At 39.3% G+C, this 27,216-nt stretch overlaps 1 protein-coding gene across 2 annotated transcripts in view; it reads left to right on the top strand.

Moving 5' to 3' along the window:
- Window positions 1–3,474: 3,474 nt before the first annotated feature.
- Window positions 3,475–27,216, top strand: part of TDRD7 (tudor domain containing 7) — an 81,176-nt gene continuing 57,434 nt past the window's right edge. Inside the window, exons 1-4 of one of the 2 annotated variants that reach the window (XM_007968657.3) lie at window positions 3,475–3,618; window positions 17,328–17,540; window positions 19,772–19,913; window positions 20,860–21,073. In XM_007968657.3, the coding sequence (XP_007966848.3) occupies window positions 17,334–17,540; window positions 19,772–19,913; window positions 20,860–21,073 (563 nt within the window). In that variant the 5' untranslated portion in view covers window positions 3,475–3,618; window positions 17,328–17,333. The remainder of the gene's footprint in view (window positions 3,619–17,327; window positions 17,541–19,771; window positions 19,914–20,859; window positions 21,074–27,216) is intronic. The other variant, XM_007968658.3, reaches the window with a different exon arrangement.

Raw genomic sequence — 27,216 nt, forward strand, 5'->3', positions numbered from 1 at the left:
GTAACCAGTCTGTGCCATCTCTGATATCTCTTAATTCTCCTGAAATACAATTATATCCAGGGTATGGGGTGAATTCTTGAACTCCCTGGGCCTTGGGCCACTTCACTAAGACAAAAAAACCACAACGTCCTAACCTGCCCTTGCTCTGGCAGATACCCAGGCACTTCTGAGAACCTCCTGATGTCTTGGACAAAAAATCTACCTGCAGAACAGACACTTTACCCAAGAACACATATGAAGGGCCAATAAACACATGAAGAGATGCTCAACATCATTAGTTCTGGGGAAATGCAAATTGAAAGCTCAGTGTGCTGTCCATATACATCCACTGGAATGGCTAAAATTAGAAAGACAGGCAATACCAAGTATTGGAGAAGATTTAGAGCAACTGGAAGTCTTATACATTACCAAGGAGGGAGTAAAAGTGGGAGTACAAAATGGTGCAGCCACATTAGAAAACAGTTTGACAGTTTCTTAAAAAGTTAAGCGTATACCTATCCCACAACCAGATGTTCTATTCTTAAGTCTTTATGCCAAAAAACCACATCACCACACAAAGACCTGCATGTGGTTGTTATTACAGCTTTATTTATAATAGCCCAAACTGGAAACAACACAAATGTGCATGAAATGTGAATGAATAAACAAATTGTGATAGAGACATGCAATGGCTTACTATTCAGCACTAAAAAGGAACCAACTACCGCTATGTGCAACAACATGGATAACTTTCAAAAGTGTTACACTAAGTGATGAAGTCAGACACAAAAGATTACATCCTGCATGATTCCATTTATATGATATGCTAGAAAAGGCAAACCTATGATGACAAAACTCAGATTAGTAGCTGCTAGGGGATAAAGGTAGGGGGAGAGAATTAACTGTAAAGGGGCACAGGAGAAATTTTGGAATTATGAACTAATCCCATAGATTGATTGTGGTGGTAGATACACAATTAAAGACATTGGTCAAAACTCATCAAACTGTACATTTAAATAGGTATTATATGTCAACTATCAATAAAGCTGGTTTAAAAAAAAACTACCTGCAGAGCTTCATTTTTCTATACATATAGGACAGTCTAAACACGGAACATCTTTGCAAGGATAAAGGATCTCAAACTTGGGTTCAACTACATTATTTTATGATTTATTCTACATATTAGACTCCGAAATTTTTTTTTAAATTTCCTGATACTACCAGCACTCTTTCCTTTGGCAGCTGCTTTTCATATCTTTCCCTTCTAAAATGTGGAGCCACAGGATGTTGTGAGCACTGCAGAGACCAAATTGGGGTGGCTGTCTTTTAGGTCTGTCTTGGCCCATTCCTGCTGCTATAACAAAATATCTTAGACTGGATAATTTATAAATAATAGAAATTTATTTCTTACAGTTCTGGAGGCTTGGAAGTCTAATATCAAGGTGCCAGCAGATTTGGCATCTTGTGAGGACTTGTTCTCCTCTTCAAAGATGGCATCTTCTTGCTGAATCCTCATACAGTGGAAGGGGCAGAAGGCTCCCTTAAGCACCAAGGGCACTAATTCTATTCACAAGAACGAAGCTATCATGACTTGTCAAAGGTCCACCTCTCAACACCGCAGGAATGGTGATTAGGTTTCAACATGAATTTTGTTGGGACACAAACATTCAGACCATAGCAAAGTCTATTAAAAATCCACTGCAATGTTTGGAGTAGACTGGAGGGGACAGAACAGAGAAAGACATCGGAAATAGACTGAAATAGAGCAGAGGAGATGCAGAGAAATTCCAGAGAGAGACATTTAGGCAAACAGTCAGGGACCAGATCTGGAATACGATAGAGAACAGTGTTCAAAGAAGAACCCTGTTCAAAAACCTTGAACAATTCCCCACTGCCTTTGGGGAAACATCCAAGTGTCTGAGCACTGGATATCAGGTTTTCCAGATTTGCTTCCAATTTATCTTTTTATTGCCTACTGCATCTTTTCACTGAATCAAAAGCTCTATAAGCACAGGCTTATCCACGAAAATTTGTTATTTAACAGCAGTTGTTCAATATGTATTAGTTGATTGTCCATTCACCTTCTGATGGATGTTTGTGTTTTTTCCATTTGGGGCTATGGCCAACAAAACTACCACAAGCATTCTTGTACAGGTTTTTGTGTGGATATATGCTTTCATTTCTCCTGGGTAAATACCCAGGAATGGAATTGCTGGGTTGTGTGGTAGGTCTGGTACATCCCTACAATACCCGTCAGCAATAGAAAGACATGAACTATTAATACATGTATCAACATGGGTGAACATAATTTATTAATCAAAAGAAGTCAGGTAGCCCCCCAAAAGGATAGTACATACAATTCCATATATAAAAGTTGTATATATAACTCTAGAAAAAGCAAGCTAATCTATAGCAACAGAAAGCAGGTGAGGAGTTGAGGGGGCAAGGGACAGGGAGGGACAAGATATAAGAATTACAAAGGATCACAGTAAAACTTTTTTGGGTGATGGATAGGTTCATGATTTTGATTGCAGTGATGGTCTCACAGTGACAGATATATATATAAATTTATCAAACTGTACATTTTAAACGTTCAGTTTATTGTATGTCTTATACAATGCAGTCAAGCTGTAATAAAATACCGGTTGAATAAACAGCAAGTTCCCAGTAAATGCATATCCGATGGTGCAGAGAAGCGTTCAATGTTGGCTGAAGGAATGCAAAGCAGGTGCCCAATAAGGGTTGGTGGAGTTAATGTGCAGAAGAAATAGGTATTCACTTATTAGGTGTTCAATAACTTTAGAATGAATGAATAAATTTGACAGATATTTATCGCTGATCGTGTGCTAGGCACTATTCTAGGCTCTGGGAATAGGTTAAGGAACCAAACAAAAATCCTTGTGCTCACAGAGTTTTAATTTTAGAAGAACAGCAGACAATAAAAGCCTAAGTAAAATACATATAGTGTGCTAGATAGGTGCTAAGGAGAAATAAGGCTGAGAATGGGGATAGGGAAAGTCAAGGAAGGAGGTTGACATGTTAAGAGACTGTGCCCACCGTCATTGAAAGGGTGATGCTTGAGAAAGGCCTGAAGGATATGGGCGGACAGAGTGTGTGTCTAGGGCAATAAAAAGTAACTGCTCCAGATGTGGAAGAAAATAATGTGCAGGAGTTGAACTGTTTGGAAGGAGGGTGAGCCCCTTAGGAGGAGACGCCCACGACCCCTGCTGGGTCCCGGCTCGCTCGGCCAGCGCGTACCTGCGTTGTCCACCAGGAGGCGCTTCCGCACCCGCCCCGCAGGCGTCTTCCGCCGCCGGCCGGTGCGTGGGCACGCGCAGAAACCGCTAGGCGGCGTCGGTTTCCTTTCCCACGCGCGGACGCCGGCGTGGGCCGACGCGACCGAGGCGTCCGCGCGTGCGCAAAGCCGAGGCCAGGCTGCCCTCGAAGCGGGGCGGGGCGAAGCGGGGCGGGGCCGAGCAGGGCGGGGCGGGGGCTTGAGGTGATTCCCGAGCCGCGGGGCGGCTCCAGCGGTGCGGGGAAACCGAAAGTGGGCGGCGGCCGCGGCGGGGCCCTTGGCGGAGACGGCGGCGGGAGCTGGGCCCAGAGGCGCGGGGACGGGCCGTGGGCCCCCGGAACGAGGTGAGCGCAGGTCCTGCGGGCTCCGGGCGCGACAGGTGCCGGGCGACGTCGGACGGGATTTCGGGCGGGCGCGGCGCACCTGGGTCACCGGTGGGACCGCGGCCGGGGCCGGAGGCTCCAACAGGCTCGGGGCCTCTTCCCTGCAGCCGCAGGGGATTGCCCCGGCCACGACGCCTGGGAACCGGGCTGGGCGCCGGGGGAGTTGGAGTTCCAGAGCGTTGTGTTTTAAATCTCTGAAGGGACCCCGCTCCGGGCCGGGCCGGGCGTTCACGCGGGAGTCGGACGGAGCCTCCTGCTGCCTCTAAAGCTCTGTGCCGTGGGGGAAATGCAGCAGCGGGGTGTGGACGCAGGCGGGAGATGCGGACCAGGAAGTGGTTCCCGCTACCGGAGCGACAGGCCGCAGCCGCCGCCCCCAGCGACGGATGTCCGCGCTCGCCTATTTAAACCCAAGTATTTTACACCGCGAACTTCTCTTAAAAGGTCTCTATAATCTGGAGACGAGCCCCAGGCAGGCCGCTCAAGTAATGCAGGGCACACATCCCCATTTCTCTCAAACCAGGAGCACCCAGTGGGTGCAGAGCACCCAGCTGGGAGGGAAACATGGATCCGTGAATAAGTTGTCTCAACTTTTAGCAGCATCCCCCAGCAGGGTCACACTCTCAGCCTCAGCTTGCTAGGAGGGAGCTTGGAAGCAGCACATCTTTTTGCTCCCATTCACTTGAGAGGTATGATATATTTCCATTAATAGCTAAAGGTACCATTCTCAAATAATTTCTAAGAGCAGGGAAGGGAAGAAACCATATTAGGACAAGTCCTGGCTCAAAAGATTTCTGATAACCGCCCAACCAAACCAAACCAAAAAACCACAGATCCAGTTCTTGAACCCTCCTGCCAACACCTCTCTGCTCTCCAATCGTGCAGGTGAAAAAAAATGCAGAGAAATGTTCTCTCTAGGGAGAAATGCAACAGCTTAGTAGGAGAAGTAAAACTTAGACCCAAATCCCTATCTCTTCCTGGGCTGCCTTGATGTGTGCGAGTGTGTTGCATACTGCAAATAATGTGAACTTTGCAGACCTGGATTGAAATCTGGGCTTCTCATTTTACAAATTGTGTGATCTTGAACAAATTACATGCTTTCTCTGAGCCTGGTTTTCTGTGTATCAAATAGAAATATTTGGCTTTCTTTGCAAGGCTTTTTCAAGATAACCACTGTATATCCTTTGCCTCATAATAATTGCCAAGCAGTATTCACTCTCTTCCTCCCAACAAACTGTCCATGTTTTACATAATTGGATTTTAGTTTTTTGAGGGCAGGGACACAAAGATCTTTATGTTTCCTGTATAATATAAATTGGCACATGGTGGATATTTTTGCATTTCCAGTCAGCTGACATTCATTGAGCATCAGTGCAAAGTACTGTTCTGGGGTATAGGGAATTGCCCCTGAGGCCAGCTGGATTAGAACTCACATCTCCTGTGCCCCAATCCAGGGCCCTTTGGTGGCACACAGCCTCCCTCTTTGGTAGTTACCTGGTGAGACTGTGAGGCAGCAGTTGGCAGTGCCTTCAGATTTCAGTCTCTGTAGATTGAAAATGAAATGTAATCCCTTGCTAATGCCCTTTTAAGTGTACAGGTTGAACATGGCTGAATGAACTATTGTATTTTGCATCAACAGATTTTAAACTCCTTGAAGAACCTCTCCTTTAAGTCTGTGCAATATAATCTAGTTGGATGCTTAATGTGAATATAAAGAAAAAATACCTTATAATCCAACTCTGAGTGCCTAATTTGTGTTTGTCAAGTGCTGTTTTCAAGAATTGAGATTTGACATAGAGTGCTTTGCATCTGGACACTGTCAGAGAATTTCCTTGGTGAAATTTTATGTTTATGTGAACTGTTGTTTCTTTGTGCCAAACCTGCCTTTTCCTCCCTCCACTCCCACCTCTGTACTTTTGAAAGCTTCATTCTTGTCATTATTTCCATGTAAGCCAAATATGTTTACAGTTTTGTCTTTCAAACTAAAAGTAATTAATTTTGCAGTTTTTAGTTGAAGACATATACATGCCAATCAGAACTTGATCAGTGCAGGCTACCCAGTGTGACTTCAAAGTAAGCTTGACATTTTAGCCTGTGCAGCTTTGTCATGAGTAAGCAAACTCGGTTTTCGTTAGATATTTGGACCTTAGTTCAGCCTTCAATGAATCCAAGGAAAGTTGAGAATCATGGCTCTTGCCACCTTTCTTCCTTGTGAAAAAAAGAGACCTGAAGTGACTTGTCACAGGTAATCAGTAGCAGAACTAGGATTAAGACACAAACTCCTTACTAAGCCACTTTATTATCTCAGGGTTTTTTCCTGTAGTATGTAGACTTATGGAAATCCCTTCCTTACATACATTCATGGTATGCAGTTAAAATGCACGAATAATTTGGAACTTGAAATGACAAAAATAAAAAAGATAACTCCCTAAAAAAAACTCTTAAGGAAGTATTCCATCACCTGAGGGCATTAATCATCTTTTTTCCTTTAAAAACTACTTGGTGAAGGAGTCATTGAGGTGGTAACAGACTATGATTAGAAAGAAAAGAGCATTTTAAAGATGCAAGATGAGAAATCCTTTATTGGGTAAAGATCTTAGGAAAAAATCTTCCCTCTGAGGCTGAGTGTATTGATTTGTAAGATAAGGAGCTTGGGTTAGCCTAGATGATGCCTACAATGTTTCAGCACAGGCATTATGGGACTTTAAGGTCCTGCTGTTGCTAAAATAGTGTCTTCAAGAAGAAGGGCAGCTAGTGATTGGAAGTATATGCACTAAAGAGATATCCAAATACTTCAAAATTGAACATCTAACTAAAAGAAGCAAAGAGAGATTACTTGGTGTTTTCAGTTTACCCTAATAATTCTTCTTATTTAAGAGTTAGTGCCACTCGACAACTTAAATTCATGACATGAAAAATGTAGTGAGGAAGATGAGCCAAATATACAGTTGGAAATAGTTGAGCAAGAAGAAATTTAGAAAGCATAGGATGGAAGTCAGACTAGCTCAGCTAAAGGCCTTTGACACCAGTAGCTAGAGGAAGCAGATAACATGCAAATGACTGAGCCAGGGAGGATCAATCAATGGTAGAAGGCGTTTATCTGGGATACATCAAAAGCAGATTCTTCAGAATAGGACTTTCTTGGGTCATTTTCAGGTATAGTAAAGAGAAAAACTATGAATTTACAAAATGTAGTTTTGAAGTAGAATGAGAATTATTTTAGGCCACTTAAATTATTAAAATTTTGTTTCCCTAAAGATTGTCATCACTTTCCCCAACTTCCCACCCCACTTCTTATGCATTATTAGCGTCTTGGATACTTGAGATTAATTGGGTATAAGCGAAGAAAAAAAGGGAAGCACGAAAGCATACAAAAGATAGTCCCAGCTACTCAGGAGGCTGAGGCAGGCGAATCACCTGAACCCGGGAGGCGGAGGTTGCAGTGAGCGGAGATTGCGCCACTGGACTCCAGCCTGGTGACAGACCGAGACTCCATTGCAAAAAAAAAAAAAAAAAAAAAAAAAGGATGTTAAGTGCAACAGTTAGCAATTCTTCTGGATTTGAGTGCCACACTCTTAAATCAGAACGTGACAGTTCTCTGTTTCATGCCACTTAAGGACTAGTCATTAAACATGCCCCAAGGTTGCTGTCAGTGTTTCCTGAGTCAAAATTTACTCTCAGAAGCCAACTCCATCCATCAGGAGCAACTGTCTGAAAGAAAGTCCTAGTTTGGAAACCAGAAACTGTTCTTTTGATTCTGGTCATAAAGATATGTGAGAGCTGGAACAATTCCCTTGGGCCTCAGTTTCCTTATTTTAAACTGAAGAGTTTGGAGGAGATAGTGATAAGGTGCCAAGTAGCATTCCATGCTTCCCCTAGTTCCGCATTCAGAGCTGGGCCCACTGTCCCACGCTGCTTTCCTAACCAGGCAGGGTCCAGGGACATGGTGGGATTGTGGTGGCAGGGAATCTGCTCCTAGACCTTTGCCAAAGCAGTAGGTGACTTTCTGCCTACAAGTTAGATAAGAAATCTTGGAGGAGATCCCCTGGCGTTCTTACCAAGCCTGCCAGTTTGTAAGTGTGTTAATGAGGCAAGTAAGAAGATCCGAGCAAATGCTGATATTTCAAATTTAATGCCGTACAAAATGTTTCTTCAATATACCAATGCTTGTGTCATTGCACTCTTAACTGTTGAATGCATATATTTACAGCTTGTTTCCCATTCACACCATGCTTCTAGGAAAATCTTTTTATTTAGTAACTACTAACTGCCAAGTATTGTGCTAAACACATATAACTCTACTTTTGATGCTTTTATTCAGAGAGGCCAGGAGGAGAAAAACAGTGAGAGGAGGGAAGTAAAGATCAAGTGCAATCTGTCATGGCCAGTTTCTCCTTGACCGAGGGTCTTTGCTAGCTGACTTTGGCCAGTTTTTGAAATCAAAAGTGCTATAATTTAATAATTCCCCAGACCCAGTTTTATTTTACTGTGCGCTTAGGAGTCTTGTTCAGCTCAAGCAGCCCCCATATTGGCTAGGGACGCTCTTGGGAGTTTTAACCTGAGACGCTGTGGTCTAAAACAGAAGATGGACAACTTCATTTCTCCCAACATAGCCTCACTTATGGTCACCTGGGCTTGCATAACATTTTCAGATTCACAAAATAACAATAACGTGAATTCTCCAAAACTTACTTATCACAGTACTTTTGAAGAACAGAAATGAGGGGGGAAGAGGAAGAGAGCTAAAGATCAAAATGGCAACTTTAAAAATTTAAGAAGCCACTTTAGAAAAACTTCCAAACTTAATTTGTTCTGGCCTAAAAGTTTGCCTTTGGGACACTAATAGTTGAAATTCCCATGATATGCTTTATTTTATGCTTCTAATGGATGATGTCTGAGATATTAAACTTTATTTTTACAGTTAGAATAAAGTATTCTTATATACCTTGAGAGTATAATTGCCATCTTCTGAAAGTTTCAAAAACAGTCATCATGAGTCAAGTAACAAAACTCAGAGCATTTGCTCTGAGTGATATAGATTAGAAAATAATGATGTTTTTTTAAAGCTTACACTTTCTTTTTCGTTCACTGCCTAAAGCGATGTTGCTAATGTGGGAATTTAAATCAGACTGGCAAGTCGTGCATTTGAATACAATCACATTTAGCCTTCCAGGTTTTACTGCATTTAACTGCTTCTCACCAGCTTTGAGACCCACAGTCTTATACTCCAAGGGATTCCCCTTCCCTTCAAAATGTTGTTTGCAAATAGAGAGTTATAGTCTTCCATGAAATATAGCATACTTTAAATAGGCAGACAGGGGGAGGGAACTTAATTTACGGATTGCAACCATGTGGGCAAGCGTTGATTCTCAGTCTCCTTAAGTATGAGGCCATTTTTTGTAGCTTTAGAAAAATTTCGTGAAACCTCATACACTAGTAGTTGTACTTGCAGTATCCATTGGTCAATTAAATATATAACTTCCAAAAGCTGTTGTGAATTTAATATCAGTTTGTGTTTGTGGATCTCAGCAATGTCTGTACACTCTTTGAAAAACAGGACTATAAGTACGTGTGAGACATTTACTAATATTCAAGCCATGCCTGCTGCTTGTCAGGATGTGGGGGCTCCTTGCAATCATGCTGTGGCCCTCACAGGGCCTAATCTGGCTCAGAGTGGACAGGCTCAGAAATAATCTGCTTGATGATTCTCAACTACAGTTTGGTGTTGCGATTGGCTGTCTCATTCAGTTTATAAGAATTGTTAATATTTGCAGATAATTTTTTAGTAACTTAAATTGGATTCAGAGTTATGCCGTTAATAGCTCACCTATGTTATGCTGTATTTTAGTGAGTAGGAGAGAAAAGGAGTGGTGTTAGGTAGATGGAGAATTTCTCACTCATTCTTTCAAGAGGTATGTATTGAGCTCTTGTGGGCGAGGCACTAGGGATTCAGCAGTGAACAAAACAGATACAAATCCTTGCTTTCATGGAGCTTGCATTCAAGTTGGGGAGAAAGACAAAAACATTAAATGAAGAAGAATATTGGATGGTGATAAGTGCTAAAGAGAAAATCAGGGAAACTGGCATCTCAGTTTTGATTTTGAGTAGGGTGGCCAGAGAAGGCCTTACTGTGGCGGTGACAGTTGAGCAAATACTGTAGCTGAAGGAGGTGAGACTGTGAGCCACATGTACCCCTGGAGTCAGTATGTCCCAGGTAGAGAGAATGGCAAGTGCAAAAGCCCTGTTGTGAGGCCATCTCAGGGATGTTTAAGGAAAAGCATGGAGCCCAGGATGGGTGAGTGAAGATAAAGAGAAAAGAACTTAAGTCAGAGAAGTGGGGGTTGCAGGTTATGTAGGGCCCTTTTTGGCTCTGTAAGAGGGTTTTCAGTGACATGATATAATAGTATATATTATATGAAAAGGTCACTCAGGCTGATATGTGGAGAATAGATTCTAGGAGGTGAAGTGGAAGCAGAGAGACCAGCTAAGAGACCAGCTGCTCTGCTCCAGGAAAGAGATGTTGCTGGCATGGACTAGGGCAACTGCCGTGGAGGTGGTGAAAAGTGAAGGAATTGTAGACATCTGCCTTCCATCTTTATGTATCACATTCCCTGGGGGAAGATTGAGAACTAATACTGACCTAGCTCATCTTACAGATAAGGAGACTGAGGCCCAGGAGAAGGGGCTTATCCCAGGAAAATGAGTGAGCAGTGGCGTTAAACTTGGGGAACACAAGTAAGAGGAGGCTCAGGCACAATCTTCTGCAGTCCCCTGCCTTTTCCCAAAACCAAATCAAAATATATCAACGGCCAGGTGTTAGCAACTTTACTACTGAAATATTTTAAAGTAGATTTTAACTGTGAGAATACGTGCATTAAAAGGGGGGTGAAAGGCTGGGCGTGGTGGCTCATGCCTGTAATCCCAGCACTTTGGGAGGCTGAGGCGGGCTTATCACGAGGTCAGGAGTTCAAGACCAGCCTGGCCAACATGGTGAAACCCCGTCCCTACTAAAAATACAAAAATTAGCCAGGCATGGTGATGGGTGCCTGTAATCCCAGCTATTCGGGAGGCTGAGTCAGGAGAATTTCCTTAGCATTTTTGTTGAAAATCAGTTTACTAGACCAGAGGTGGTGGCTCACACCCGTAATTCGAGAACTTTGGGAGGCTGAGGTAGGTGGATCACTTGAGGTCAGGAGTTTGAGACCAGCCTAGCCAACATGACAAAACCCTGTCTCTGCCAAAAATACAAAAATACTAGCCGGGCGTGGTGGCACATTCCTGTAATCCCAGCCACTCGGGAGGCTGAGGCACAAGAATCGCTTGAACCCGGGAGGCAGAGGTTACAGTGAGCCAAGATTGTGCCACTGTACTCCAACCTGGGTGACAGAGCAAGACCCTGTCTCAAAAAAAAAAAATCAGTTTGCCATGTATGGGTTTATTTCTGGATTACATATTCTGTTCTGTTGATCTGTATGATTGTCCTTTTGATAATAATTACACTATTTTTACTAATACAGCCGTATAGTAAGTCTTGAAATCAAGCTTATTGCACTGACTAGGACCTCCACTGTGATAATGAGTGGGAGTGCTGAGTATGGACATTCTTGCCCTGTTCCCAGTCTTAGGGAGACAGTACTCTTTAGCTGTGAGTAATGATGTTAATGTGGGTTTTTTCACAGATGGTCTTTATCAGGTTAAGGACTGCCCTTTTTATTCTAATATTCTGAGAGTTTTTATCATAAATAGATTTTTTATTTTGTCAGCTGCCTTTTTTTCACCTATTGATATGATTGTGTGGTTTAATTTCCTTTAATCTGTTGATGTAGTAAGTTATATTGATTGACTTAATGAATATTGAACCATACTTGTATTCCTGGAATAAACTTTAACTGATTATTATGTCTTATCCTTTTCACTAATTGTTGAATTTTATTTGCTAATGTTTTGTTAAGAATTTTTGCATTTATGTTCATGAGGGATATGGTCTATACTTTTCATGTAGTGTCTTTGTATAGTTTTTGTATCAGCATAATGCTTGCCTCATAAAATGAGTTCAGAAATGTTCTCTTCCCTCTGTTTTCTCTAAGAGTCTGTAAGAGTAGTATTGATTCTTCTATAAATGTTTGGTAGAATTTGCCAGCAAAGCAACCTGGGCTTCAGGTTTTCTTTGTGTGAAGATTTTTAACAGTAAATTCAAATTCTCTAATAGCTATTCGGGATATTTGAGGGTTATTTATTTCCTCTTGAGTAAGCTTTGACATTTGTATCTTTCAATAAATTTATCCATTTCATCTAAGCTACAGACTTACTGGCATAACTGTTTTATCATGTTCTCTTTTTAGTGTCTGTAGGATCTGTATTGATGACCCCTTTTTCAATCGCATTATGATAATTTGTGCCTTCTTTTTTTTCTATCTTTCTAGGTGTTTATCAATTTTATTGATGGTTTGAAATAACTAGTTTTAGTTTCATGATTCTTTTCTCTCCTGTTTTTAAACTTCATTATTGATCTGTTTCATCATTTCAGAGTTGATTTCTGTTCTCACCTTTATTTCCTTTCTTCTGCTTACTTTTGATATAAATTTCTCTCTTTTTGTTCTCAAAGTAGGAGAATAGATCATTGATTTACCACTTTTCTTCTTTCTAACAGAAACATGTAATGCTATAAATCTTCCTCTAATACTTTTACTGCATCCAGCAAAATTTTACATATTGTGTCTTCGTTTATTTAGAATATTTTTCTAATTTTGGGGGTAGCCTTTCTCTTTGACCCTTGGTTATTTAGAAGTATCTTGTTAAATTTGCGTGGAGATTGTCCACATATCTCTCTGTTAATGATACCTAATTTAATTTTGTTCTGTCCACAGAATATACTTTTTATAATATGAATTATTTTAAGTTGTTTGAATATCATTTTAAGTTCAAGAATATATTTTATTTTGGTGAACATCACATGTGCTCTTGAAAAGAATGTATATTCTGCTATCTTTGGAGTGGAGTGTTCTGTCAATATCATTAGGTCACTTTGATTGATAGTGTTTAGCTCTTTTATATTCTTTTTTCTTTTTCTTTCTTTCTTTTTTTTTTTTTTTTTTTTTGAGATGGAGTCACTCTGTTGTTTAGGCTGGAGTGCAGTGGCGTGATTTTGGCTCACCGCAATGTCTACCGCCTGGGTCCAAGCAATTCTTCTGCCTCAGCCTCCCAAGTAACTGGGATTATGGGCATGAGCCACCACATCCAACTGAGTTTTTTTGTATTTTTTAGTAGAGGTAGGGTTTCACCATGTTGGCCAGACTGCTCTTGAACTCCTGACTTCAGGTGATCTGCCCACCTTGGCCTCCCAAAGTGCTGGGATTACAGGTGTGAGCCACCACACTTGGCCAGTGATAATTGTGAAATTGTGAATAAGTTTTTTCAGCGCTCAGATTTTGTATGTTTGGAAGCTCTGATGTTTGGTGCACCTATGCTTAGGATTGTTTTATCTTTTTGATGAATTAGCTCCTTAATCATTATGTAATATCTCTCTTTATCCCTGATAAGATTCCTTATTCTGATATTTATATAGTCATAATGTTTGCATGGTACATCTTTTTCTATCTTTTTACTTTTAACCTATGCATTCATATTTAAAGTGGGTTTCTTGAAGGTAGTATATAAGTAAGTCTTGCTTTTTTATCCACTCTGCCAACCCCTAATGTTTTATAGGGCTATTTCAGTGACTTACAGTTAATATAATTATTGATATGATTGGCTTTAAATCTACCATTTTGCTGGATGTTTTCTATTTTCTCTGCCCTTTTTTTCCCCATTTTCCTGTTTAATTTTTTTTTAACTTCTGCTTGCTGAAGTATTGTCTTACTATATTTTATCTTTACTACTGGCATATTATTATACCTTTTTAAAAATTTTTAAGCCAGGCACAGTGGCTCACACCTGTAATCCCAGCACTTTGGGAGGCCAGGGTGGGTGGATCATGAGGTCAGGAGATTGAGACCATCCTGGCTAAACATGGTGAAACCCCATCTCTATTGAAAATACAAAGAATTAGCTGGGCGTGGTGGCGGGTGCCTGTAGTCCCAGCTACTCGAGAGGCTGAGGCAGAACAATGGTGTGAACCTGGGAGGCAGAGGTTGCAGTGAGCCAAGATCATGCCTCTGCACTCCAGCCTGAACAACGGAGTGAGACTCTGTCTCAAAAAAAAAAAAAAAAATTTAGTGGTTGTCATAAGGTTTACAATATCCATCTTTATCATAGTCAGCTTTCAAATGACTGTACTGCCTCATGTATAGTGTAAGAACCTTCCATTGGTATAGTTCTGACTTCTCTCTCATTCTTTGTACTATTTTTGTACATTTTACTTTTACATATATTGTGTACCCCACATGAGGGAATTTTTTTGGATGATGGGAATGTCTGTATCTTGATTGTGGTATGATTACATAGGTGTGTATATTTTTCACAACTCAAGAAATGCTACATACAAAATGAGTTAATTTTATTTTAGGTTAACTATCCCTAAAGGAAGATTTTGATATTTAGTCTGGTGCCAATAACAATGTTTTGGTTAACAATGGACTGCATAATCATATGTCCTGTAAGATTATAATACTATATTTTTCTGTACCTTATCTGTGCTTAGGTATGTTTAGACATACAGTACTTATCATTGTGTTAAAAGTGCCTACAGTATTCAGTATAGTAGCATACTGTACAGGTTTGTAGCCTGGGAGCAATAGGTTATACTATATAGCCTAGGTGTGTACTAGGCTATGCCATCTAGGTTTGCAAGTCCACTCAATAATGTTTGCACAATAACTACATTGCCTAATGACGCATTTCTCGGAATGTATCCCCGTTGTTAAGTGACACATGACTATACACACACACATATCTGTGTGTGTATCTATCATCTGTTAAAAGAATAAGAATATAGATCTAGTATAGGGTTTTTGTAGGTTATAGTATTAATTAAATGTCGTTGGTCCTGGTGATAATAATTTGAAAAAAGTTAATGTTTAGTAATGGAAAGTACATAATGCATACAGTCATACATTGCCTAACGACAGGGGTATGTTCTGAGGAATGCATTGTTAGGCAGTTTCATTGCTGTGCAAACATTGTAGAGTGGACTCACAAACCTAGACAGTAGAGCCTACCACACAACTGGGCTATGTGCTATAGCCTGTTGCTCCCAGGCTGCAAACCTGTACAGCATGTTACTGTACTGAATGCTATAGGCAACCATTAACACAATGGTAAGTATTTGTGTATCTAAACATAGGAAAGGTACAGTAAAAATATGGTATATAAAACAAAAAATGGCATACTTATATAGGTCACTTGCTATAAATGGAGCTTGCAGGACTGGAAGTTGCTCTGGATGAGTCAGTGAGTGAAGGGTGAATGAATGTGAAGGCCTAGGACATTACTGTACACTACTGTAGACTTGTAAACACTATACACTTAGGCGACACTAAATTTATTAAAGGTTTTCATTTCTTTTACTTTTTATTTATTTTTATTTTTTTGACACAGTCTCATTCTGTCACCCAGGCTGGAGGGCAGTGGTGTGATCTTGGCTCATTGCAGTCTTGACCTCCTGGGCTCAAGTGATCCACCACAGCCTCCTGAGTAGCTGGGACTATAGACATACGCTGCTACACCCAGGTAATTTTTATGTTTTTTGTAGATATGGGGTTTCACCATGTTGCACAGGCTGGTCTCAAACTCCTGGGCTCAAGTGATTCTGCCCACCTTGGCCTCCCAAAGCATTGGGACTGCAGGTGTGAGCCACTGCATCTGGCCTCTTTTACTTTCTAAACTTTTTAAATTAAAAACTAAGACAAAAACACATACATTAGCCTCGGCCTATACAAGGCCAGGATTATCAAGATGTTACTAGGCTATAGGAATTTCTCAGCTCCATTGTAATCTTATAGAACCTTTTTTATATATGCAGTCCGTTGTTGACTAAAACACTGTTAAGTGGCACATGACTATATAGATTTTTGTTTGCTTTTTAAACCTTGCTGTCACTTCAATATTATGTTTATAATTAATAGCGGGACAAACAGGCTGATATTTTGTTTTCTTTTTAAGATAGACAAATGATGGAATTGATAGAACTGCATGTCATTCTTTTGTGTTTTCTAAGCCAGAGAAAGAAAATAGCTATTTGTCTAGAATTCTCTGCTGTCCAGTATGGTAGCCAGTGGCCACATTAATTTAAAGTAAAATTTTAGTTCCTCACTCATCCTGGACATATTTTAAGTGCTCAGGGCCATATGTGGACATTGTGAACATTACAATAATATAAAACATTTCCATCCTCACAGAAAGTTCTATTGAACATCACTGTTGAAGGAAAAGTAACAAACTGCCCATGGTTTGCCTTCCTCTTTCCTTTAATAAAAGGGTAAGCCATTTTTTCCAGGCTACTTATTCTCTGAATGTATCTCCTGAATATGTCTATTTTTTTCTGTGCAAAACTACAACTAGATGTAATCGTTAGTCCAAAGGAAATGATTCTTTCCTCCTTTTATTCATATGGCACTGTGACACTGCTTCTTTTTCTTCCATCTCTCTGGTCCCTTTTCCTTAACCTTTTATAGATTTGTCTTCCTCTATCCATTTATTGAATGATAGCCTTCTACAGAGGTCCATCTGTAACCTTATTTTTTACTCCCTGGATGTCAAATACCCCATATAAGTCAAAGAGCAACAAATCTATGACCAGCTGAGATTTCTAACCTAGTTAATGTATCTACATGACTGTTCTATAAGCATTCCAACTTCTCCGTGTCCAAAATGCATCGGCCTCTTCCTCTCTTGCAAACCTGCCTTTATCCCACCTCAATGTGGGTCATTACTCTCTACCTTACTTCTAAGCTATAAACGTTGAAGCCTACCTCTTCATCCAAATCAATACCAATTCCTGCTAATTCCACCTCCTAATTACCTCTCAATTTGATTTTTTTTTTGTTTATTCCTAAAGCCCTGTTTTGTGGTCCTCCACATTTCCAAGTATTCTGACAACTTGTTAATCTTTCTCCTTCCCATTTATCTTCTCCACTGCTGAACAGTGATCTTTGTAAAATACAGAGCTGATCATTTTGTTCCCCTATTTAAAATGTCCCTAAGTCCCCATGTTGCCTTTGGCAAAAATGCAAACATGAGCATAATATAGTAGTCTCAGGGTCTGCCCCTCCCTGGCCCTCTCAGCCCTCAGCTTGGAGTCTTTGTTCGGTCACGTCCAGCCACCTATCTGGAATTTTTGTAACACACCATGTGCTTCTCTCTCACCTCTGTGCACTCGCACATCCCGTTCCCCTTCCTTGGGCTAATACCACTCCCAGCCCCACAGCCCACCCTCTTCCTCCTTGTTGAGTGATTCCATCTTGCTCTTCGGGACTCCATTCAGGCTTCCCCGCCTGCATCTGGGAACATTCCCTGATATCTTCCCTCTTCAGGCTGGTCTTGTGCCTTCTGACTTTCCTCTGCATTCTTATGGTATTTGTGCTTTTCTCTACCATGGCAGTTGTTTCCCCATATTGTAATTGCACAGAAAGTATGCAGTAATAATTTATAAAGTAACAAGTTTCAGCTCTGAAAATCTATTTGAATTCACAGACTAATGAGCCACATTATAGTAACCTTCTACTGTGTTCTTATAGGCAAAGATGCTGGAAGGAGATCTGGTTTCAAAGATGCTGCGAGCTGTTCTGCAGTCTCATAAGAATGGAGTAGCATTACCCCGGCTCCAAGGAGAGTACAGATCCTTGACTGGAGACTGGATCCCCTTCAAACAGCTAGGTTTCCCTACACTAGAAGCCTATCTGAGAAGTGTGCCAGCAGTGGTCAGGATAGAGACTAGTAGATCTGGAGAGGTAAGAAGGTAATTGTGCGTGTCAGAAGAATCAAACCAATTCATAATTGCCTGTCTGGCACTTCCAACCTCCTACCTGTGATAGAATTCTAAGTGAAAGTACTAGCTTAGTTGTTTGCAATTGGTAGTGACAGAGAAAGCATCTAAATCATGGCCTAGGTTCTTATGTCTTTTGTCTTATTCCTCAAATTATTTTCATTGTGAAAATAAGATTTTAACCACACAAAATTAAAAATTATTTACCCATTGTCAACATCTAAACAAAATAGTTGTACTGGAGGCCTTAAGTGCATAAATATCACACTTGCCCATTACAAACCTGTTACAAATGTTTTTGCCACAGTCACTAATGACCTTGTGATCACCAAATCTAATAGGCAGTTTTAAATTCTCATCATGTTGATTCCTGCTATCTGGACCTAGTCAGTCCAGAGCTGATCCTTCATCACTTTTCGTAACTACCAGGGCCTTCTTGCTGTTCTCTCTTCTCTTCTGTTCTTTTCCTCTCCTTCACACCAATATGATCATATCATTATACCATTTTAAATCCTTCTGCCTCTCTGGAAGAAAGCAGTTTATAGAATGGGCCATTTAGTAGTAGCCGGTTGATCTGTCATTGCTCTTCCACTGTGACCTAGCAGCTTCGCTTCTTGGTACCTACCCGTTGTACAGCATAGTAGATGTAGACAGACCACCAACTAAAAAGAGAAACAAAAACACCCACACCCCCTCATACACTATAGTTTCCTGGGTATATTTCTACATGTGTAAATACATAGATCAGGTCTGGAGTGATCTATGTATTTCTCTTAATGGTTTCTCTGTATGGGGGATGAGGAGGCAGTGGTGGAGTACAAGGGAACCAGGAGCAGGAAAGTGTCAAAGGGGAAGTTCACCTTATAGTTAATAATTTTCCTGAGGAGAAGATATAAATTAATTAAGTATTATATGAATACTAAAATATGCTTTGGCATCCCTGATCCTTCCAGACAGACTTAAGCCCTCCTTTCTGTCTACTTGCACCTTGTAATACATCCGTTATAACACTTGACACATTGTTTTCTGTTTAATTTCTTACTTCTCTCTTTTTCCTTCATAAGTTTCTTAAGGATGAAGGCCTTAATAAATCTGTGTTGAATGCATGAATGAATGAATAGCTGAATGAATTAATAAATTAATGCTTCATAGAGTTACTGTACTGTAATTTACTCAACTCTTTGTTCCCCTGTTTTGGACATTTTAAACGTTTCCAGATTTTGACTATTAAAATACCCTCGTTGCATATACTTGGGTAGGTCACATTTGTTTTTTCAAGTTATATACTTGTACTATAGTCTCAGAAATAGAAATACCGGGCCAAAGAGTAGGAGCATATTTTAGCTTGTGATATAAAGCCTCATTGTTTTCCTGTTTTTTACTTCAAATTAGAGTCAAAGACTTGAAAATTACACAGGTCTGTAGAGATCATCTTGTCCCAGTAGTCTCTATCTTCAAATCTTTTTTCAATATCGTATCATACCAGTTTTTTTTTTTAAAGATACAGAGCTGAGCTGCAGTGTTTTCAGAGATGTGGAAGCCTGCTTGCCCTGCCTTGCTCTCATGCCCCTGCCAGTGGCAGCCCCTTGAGGCTTCTCCATGGAACTCTATGGCTCCCATGAACACAGTTTGAAAACACCAGGTGTAAAACACCCCTGTGTCACAGCTGAGAATACTTAGATTTGCCCAGAGTCACCCAGTATATCCATCACAGAGGCAAGAGAAGGATTTAGTAGTCTTGTATTCAACATAGTAGTTATGAGTACATACTTTGGACTCAAAGAGCCTCGCCATGTGACTTGGAAGGTTGCTTAACTTTCCCAAGCCTCTGCATTCCCATGTGTAAGGTGTGAATGAAATGTACCTCACAGATTATATGATATATGTTTGATCATAGTTGCTTTTGGTTCGTTTGGTAATTTGTACCTAGTACAGTGTAGATGCTTAATACCTATTTAAAAAATAAATGAAATTTTCAGTGTGGGAAAGATGATTCAGTGTACTAGACTATGCTCGATTCCTATTGCAGAAAATGCAGTTTTCTTCTAGCATTATCAAGGAGCGAGACACATGAATATTTGCATACCGCTTGACTTGGGATGTGTAGGCTCACTAAGATCCACTTCTAAGAATTGGCCTCTAGGCAACACGGAATCTAAGAAATGTTTCTCCTCTCCCCCTGCCTCTAATGAATAGATTACCTGCTATGCCATGGCCTGCACAGAAACTGCAAGAATTGCTCAGCTTGTGGCTCGTCAAAGGAGTTCTAAAAGGAAAACCGGGCGTCAAGTTAATTGTCAGATGAGAGTGAAGAAAACCATGCCATTTTTTCTAGAAGGTAGGAGCTTTTTATATGCTAACATTTTTAAGGCTGTCTATGAATACATTGTCATAGGGAATTATGGAAATATTGTTTGTATTATGATAAATACCTGTATCTGTTAGCATACATATGTCAGGGGGAAAATCCTGAAGGTAGCATTTCCATTTGAAATTCTTAAGTGAACGTGATGAGCATGACTTACTAAGTGAAGTAATTACACAGTGGGAAATAACTCAGAACAGATTGGAATTGAGCTTGTTATGGTAATATGTAGTTTTATTCTTTTTTAAGCTTATTTCAGGGAATGTCTTGTCCAGAATGTTGGATGCACCAAGAACCTATGATTTTATGTCTTATTTGACAAGTTATGTCTTCTGGTAGAAAACTTCTAGTTTCAGGAATATATGAATTATGTAGTACACAAAAATGTTATAGACAACTCAGCCTGTGTTTACCGAACACTTAAGGAGCTTACAATCAGTTCTAAAACTAAATTCCCATGAAGTGGTTCAATGATGATACAAAACAGTAGATGACTAAATGCCACAGTGAACATTTAGGACAAGGGAGCAATCATTTTGAATGAAAATGGCAAAAGGGAGACTTGAGCCCAGACCTCAAACAATGGGTAGAATTTGGATTTATGGAGAAGAGATGGGAGAACCAAGATACAGCTGAGTGTGCTTTATTTGCAAGAAAATGGGGTGGCCGCCACTGAAGTGTTCAGTTGGTGAGAAGCGGGAGTTACTAGCCAGTCTAATGGATAAAGAACCTTATCTGCCGAATACTCACCCATCTATTCTTTTCCTATTGACCAACCCTCTAGTGGCAGCCTCTTCATGTTCTTACAAACTGTTCTGAGAATAGACACCCACAGAAAACATCTGGTCAGGGGAGTGTCATAATGAAAGTGGGGTTTGGGGATGCTAACTGATTTCATTATGTATGCCTAACTTCATAGGAAAACCAAAAGCAACCCTCAGACAACCAGGATTTGCTTCAAATTTTTCTGTTGGCAAAAAACCTAATCCAGCACCATTAAGAGATAAAGGAAATTCTGCTGGAGTTAAGCCTGAGGCTGAAATGTCTCCTTATATGCTACACACAACTCTCGGAAATGAAGCACTTAAAGACACTCCAGTGCAAAGGCATGTGACCATGTCCACGAACCACAGGTATTTGGCCTTTGACTAACACAGTTTGGTGAATCTGAGGTAAAAAGTGTTACAAATATATTTTCAGGTTAAGAAAGAAACACTTTCTATTTTATCTAAATTCACATATAGTAGAAACACGTGTCATTACCAGTTAAGTTCGCTTTTCCTAGCTGCCTGAACATCATTCTCTAAATGCATCTCTATTCTGTATTTTATCTGCATTGTTGTCAGTCTCTCCTTGTAAAGTTCATTTGAAAGCTCTCACAAATTGTTTTGAGATACTATTTCAGTATAACTTATAACTTTTTCAGAAAACTTTTTTTTAACAATCAATTTTGTGGGTTTAAGTAAAATCTGATGGAGTTTTACACACTCCACTGTGCTGCAAATATCATGCCCATAATTATTTAGTAGCACCAGACATCCATGCAGCAGAATACCAGACTGGCAGTAAAAGACAACCTATAAGTCTTAGATTGGGTGCTGCCATGCACTAGTCAGGTAAAATAAGTTATTTCATCCTTGGGTCTGTGGTTTGTTCATTTGTCCAATGAAAGTGTAAAACTAGATGATCTCGAAGTTCCTTTCTGGCTCAAAACTGTGGTTTTATAAGGTAGCTCAGAGGATGGCAAACTACAGTCCATGGGCCACATCAGGCCCACTGCCTATTTTGGTAAATTAAATTTTATTAGAACATGGCCATTTTCTTTGTTTGCATATGCCTCTGGGTGCTTTTGCAAAATAGTGGCAGAAGTGAGTAGTCGTACAGAGACTAGATGGCCTACAAAGCAAAATATGCATTGGTGGACCCTTTACAGAAAAAGGTTGCTGACCCCTGATGTGGATGCATCAAGATCACATTCTTCTATCCTACTTGTGCCTTTTCAAAACAAATTTTGTTGTATTATATTCCTTTAAATCGGTGTTCAAAAATTCTGTTTTGTGAAAGATAATTTTTCCCCCTGGAACTTTCCCCCAGATACTAGAATATTTAGGAAGAATTAACTTTTTTAAAAGGTTAGGTAGAACTGGTACTAATTTTTTATATTACAGAATTTTTAATAAAGTAACTGTAAAATATTTTTATAATGGTATACATTTAATGTTATATATAATTAGTTATAATTTTGATAAGGTCTAGAAAATACATAGTTAAAACACAGATCTTGACCCAAAGTACTTGTTGAATCCAGTATGTATGTGACAGAAGTATCATTGTCTTCTCTGGTTGTGTGCCTACATTTCAGCAGTACATTTTGAATGATTTTTTTGGATGTGACTCTAAAAGGACAGGCAACAAAAGCAAAAATAGACAAATGGGATTACTTCAAACTAAAAAACTTCTGCACCACCAAAGAAACAGTCAACAGAGTGAAAAGACAAGCTGTGGAATGGGAGAAAATATTTGCAAACCGTATACCTGATAAGGGCTTAATATTCAAAATATAGGGAACTCAACTCAATAGCAAGAAAACAACCTAATTTTAAAAACAATCAAAGGACCTGAACAGAGATTTCTCAAAAGAAGACATACAAATGATCAACAAGTATATGGAAAAATGCTCAACATCATGAATCATCAGGGAAATGCAAATTAAAACCACAGTGAGATACCACCTCACACCCAATAGTATGGCCACTATCAAAACACAGAAAATAACAAGTGCTGGTAAGGATGTGGAGAAAAAGGGAACCCCAATACACTGCTGGGGTAAATGTAAGCTAGTACAGCTATTATGGAAAACAGTATGGAAATTTCTCAAAAACTTAAAAAGAACTATCAGCAATCCCACTACTGGGTATATATTCAAAGGCTATGAAATCAGTATATCAGTTGAAGAGATATCTACTTGCCCATGTTCATTGCAGCAGCATTCACAAAAAGCCAAGGCATGGAATCAACTGAAGTGTCCGTTAATGAATGAATGGATAAAGAATATGCATTATATCTACTGAATGGAATACTTACTATTCAGCCTTCATAAAGGAGGAAATCCTGTCATTTGCAACAACATAGATGAACCTGGAAGACGATATGTTAAGTGAAATAAGCTGGGCACAGAAAGAAAAACCACATGACCTTATATGTGGAATCTAAAAAAGTCGAACTCATAGAAACAGTAAAATGGCAGTTACCAAAGGTAGGGAAATGGGGTTAGGATGGGGGTTGTGGATGTACACAATTTCAGTTAGGAGAAATAGGTTCAATACATCTGTTGTATTTCATGGTGACTATAGTTAATGATATATTGTGTACTTGCAAATTGCCAAGAGAGTAGATTTTAAGTGTTTTTACCACAGAAAGTAAGCATGTTCAGTAATGCATGTGTTAAGCAGCTTGATTTAGCCATTCCACAGTGTACACTTATCAAAACATCACATCATGTTGCATACCATAAATACATACAATTTTTACTTGTCAACTAAAAGCATGAAACTATAATATGACCCAGCAGTTGTGCTCCTGGAGATTTATCTCAGATAAATGAAAACTTATGTTTACACAAAAACCTGTCCACAAATGTTCACTGTAACTTTATTTATATTAGCCAAAAAATAGAAACAACCCAGACATCCTTTGGTAAGTGAATGGTTCAACAAACTGTAGTACATTCATTATCACAGAATATGTCTCCGCAGTAAAAAGGAGTAATGAACTATTGATACACACAGCAACTCTGATGGATCTCAAGGGAATCATGCTGAATGAAAGAAACCAATCTCAAAAAGCGACATACTGTGTGATTTTATTTATATAACATTCTTGAAATGATAAAATTATAAAGATAGATGACAGATTAGTGGTTGCCAGAGGTTAAGGATTTGGGTGATTTAAGGGGTGGGTATGGCTATAAAGGGAGAGCAAGAGGAACCCTTGTAGCCATGGGATGGTTCTGTATGTTGATTGTATTGGTGGGCACCTGAATCCGAACATGTGGTAAATTGCACAGAACTACACACACACATCCATATGCAACTGGAAATCTGAATAAGCTCTGAATTGTACCATTGCCAGTATTCTGGTTTTGATATATACTATGCAAGATTTTACTATTAGGGGAAACAGTAAAGGGTACATGGGACCTCTAAGTATACTTTTTGAAATTTCCCATGAATTTATAGGTATTTCAGAATACAAAGTTTTCAAATTGACAGCAGACCGGGCACCATGGCTCCTGCCTGTAATTCCAACACTTTAGGAGGCTGAGGCAGGAGGATCACTTGAACCCAGGAGTACAAGAACAGCCTGGGCAACATGGTGAGACCTCATCTCTACTTAAAAAAAAAAAAAAAAAAAAAAAAATTACCTGGGCATAGTGGTGTGCACCTGTAGTCTCAGATGCTTGAGAGATTGAGGTGGGAAGATCACTTGAACCTGAGAGTTCCAGGGTACAATGAGTTATAATCACAGCACTACACTCAAGCCTGGGTAACAGAGTAAGACCCTGTCTCTTAAAAAAAAAAAAAAAAAAAAAAAAGCCGCATATTTTCATTAAAGACTGCTTGAGATATTGTAAAACATTTTAATCAAGCCTTTTTTTAAGCACATAGTACAATTTGAAAGATACCTTTTAAGAGAAATCTAAATACCACCCAGTGGCAGATGTTATGGGTAACATTTGTAGTTATAAAATCAAAATATCAAACTGGAACAATAGCAAAAACATTTATATCTACTTATGAAATATTAATGTAGTAAAAAGCAGTTAAACCTGTTATGAAGGACACTTAAACTTTTTGAGGTCACCAAACCTCTTGAAAAGCTGATGAAAGCTATAAATGGTCTTCCCAGAAAAATTCACACATGTACATATACATATGCATACATCATCTCATACCATTAGATTCATGAGCCCCCAAAGCTCGTTCTCAAGAGTTCCAGTTAAGAACTCATGCCTGCCTGTTAACAAATTGAAAAGTTCTAGAAAACTGGCATGGCTAGTTTCCTATAGAATAAATTAATAGAGATAAAATGTGTGGGTAAGAGGGTATACATATTAAGGCTCCTATTAAATTATGCTCTAAACCGATTATAATAATTTGTTTTCTTCTAGAAGAGTATGAGAGTGATTATTTTCTTGTATGCCTGCCAACTTTGGGCATCTGTTTTTTGCTTTGCTACTTTGAAAAGTGAAAAAAAGTCTATGTTTTAATTTTTATTGCCTTGATTTTGATTCTTAAGGAAGTTACATTTTTGTCATAGTATTTATTAGTCCATTATAGGTCTTATGTGAATTACATGTCTTTGTCTTTTGCGTAATTTTTCTGTTGGCTCTTTTCTTTTAACATCTAAAAGTGGTTTATAAATTAAAGAAGTTGGCCCTTTGTGATATCTTGACAGTATTCTCTCAGTTTGTTTAATTATTGTATTTTTTGTATACAAAAACTTTAAAATGTTGCATGCTTACAGCTATCAGTCTTTTACCATGTGGCTTCTACTTTTAGGTATTATGCTTAGAAAAGCATTTCCTCCCAATATTATGTAAAATGTCTTCTGTTTTCTTTTGTAATTGTGGCTTCATTTTTTTACATTTTAGTCTTTAATTCATCCAGAATTTATTTTATTGTATAGTGTGAGAGTTGTGATCCTTTTTTATTGTTAGCCAGATGTCCTGTATCAGTTATTACACAATCCTTTCTTTCTCTGCTGGTTTGTAATTCTATCTTTACCAGTACTAAGGCCTTATAAACATATGATTCAGTTCCTGGACTTGCCATTCAGAATAATTGATTACCTCTCTATTCTGCAGTACCAAGGTATTCACATTATTATAACTTCATAATAAGTGCTAATAACCTTTATTCTCTACTTCCACTTCTATCTTCTAATTTGGTTTATTAGTTCCATTGTGTGCTTTTATTACACCTACTGCCCTTATCATAACACTTAGTAGACTTTGTTCTTAGATTTTGTCAATGCATTAATTATCTATTGCTGTATAACAGATTACCACAAAGTTACTAGCTTACAACAAGACATATTTTCTTACCTCATAGTTTCTGTGGGTCAGGAAGGAAGACATGGTCAACCTGGGTCTTCTGCTTCAGGGTCTCTCAGAGGCTGCTGTCAAGGTGTCAGCCATGGCTGGGGTCTTACCCGAAGGCTCAATTAAAGATGAATCTGCTTTCAATCCTACTCACATGGTTATTGGCACAATGCACTTCCTTCTGGATTGTTCATTAGTCCCTAGGTGGCTGTTCGCCAAAGGCCATCTTCAGTTTCTTGCCACATGGTTCTTCCCAGCATGGCCATTTGCTTCATCAAAGCCACAAAGGAGAGATTATACTAGCAAAGTTGAAACTACAATCTTTTGTAATCTAGTTATTTGTGATCCCTTCAGCCTTGAAGTCTTCTATTGATTAGAAGCAGGTTACTCAAGGGGAAGGAATTACACAAGGCTGTGAATACCTGGAGGGAAGAATCTTTGAGGGTATCTCAGTAGCTGCTTACCATGGTCCATTTCTCAACTATACTGTATAGTCTCAGAGAATAGGGCATGTTTATCTTGCTGATCATTGACAGTTACTGTCTGACACAGTGTCTGGCACATAGTATGTCTTAAATATTTATGGACTATAAATATGTCTCTAATAAACAACATATGTTTAGATTTGGAAGGTTTTTTCTGGACCAGTCTAACTCTTTGTCTTTTAAGAAACAATATATTTTATTCTTAGTGTTATAAAACTGCTTAGACCTCTGTCATCTTATTTTATTATGTTCGTTTTTCATGCATCCCAGCAATTTCCTTTGAAGAGCTTTCTTTTGCTATATACACTTTTTTTCTTTCCTCTCCGGTAGACCTGGTGATGATTGAACCATAGCAGTCCCTTCCATAGTGTCTGTGTACTCTCACTCTTAGCTCATATCCCTCTACCTTCTACTGGAGCCTTCAATGCTTACTTAAAGCAGGGGAAGCTTCCAGTTTACATGTTTTGGGCTGGTGCGCAGGAAGTAGTACTGTCTCCCTACCAGTTCTGCAAAAGTAGGAGTTGGAAATGTTTTTGGCATCTTCTGCTATTACACAAATATATTTAATACACAAATAGATGGTCTTATAATTGCATGTACCAAGTAAGCTTTTATTGGTAGCCTAGAATCTAATCATTTCTATAGAATTAAAATACTATAAGAAAATGTGCTTCATTTCAAGGAATTG

Source organism: Chlorocebus sabaeus, chromosome 12 (genome assembly GCF_047675955.1).
Source record: "Chlorocebus sabaeus isolate Y175 chromosome 12, mChlSab1.0.hap1, whole genome shotgun sequence".
NCBI lineage: Eukaryota > Metazoa > Chordata > Mammalia > Primates > Cercopithecidae > Chlorocebus > Chlorocebus sabaeus.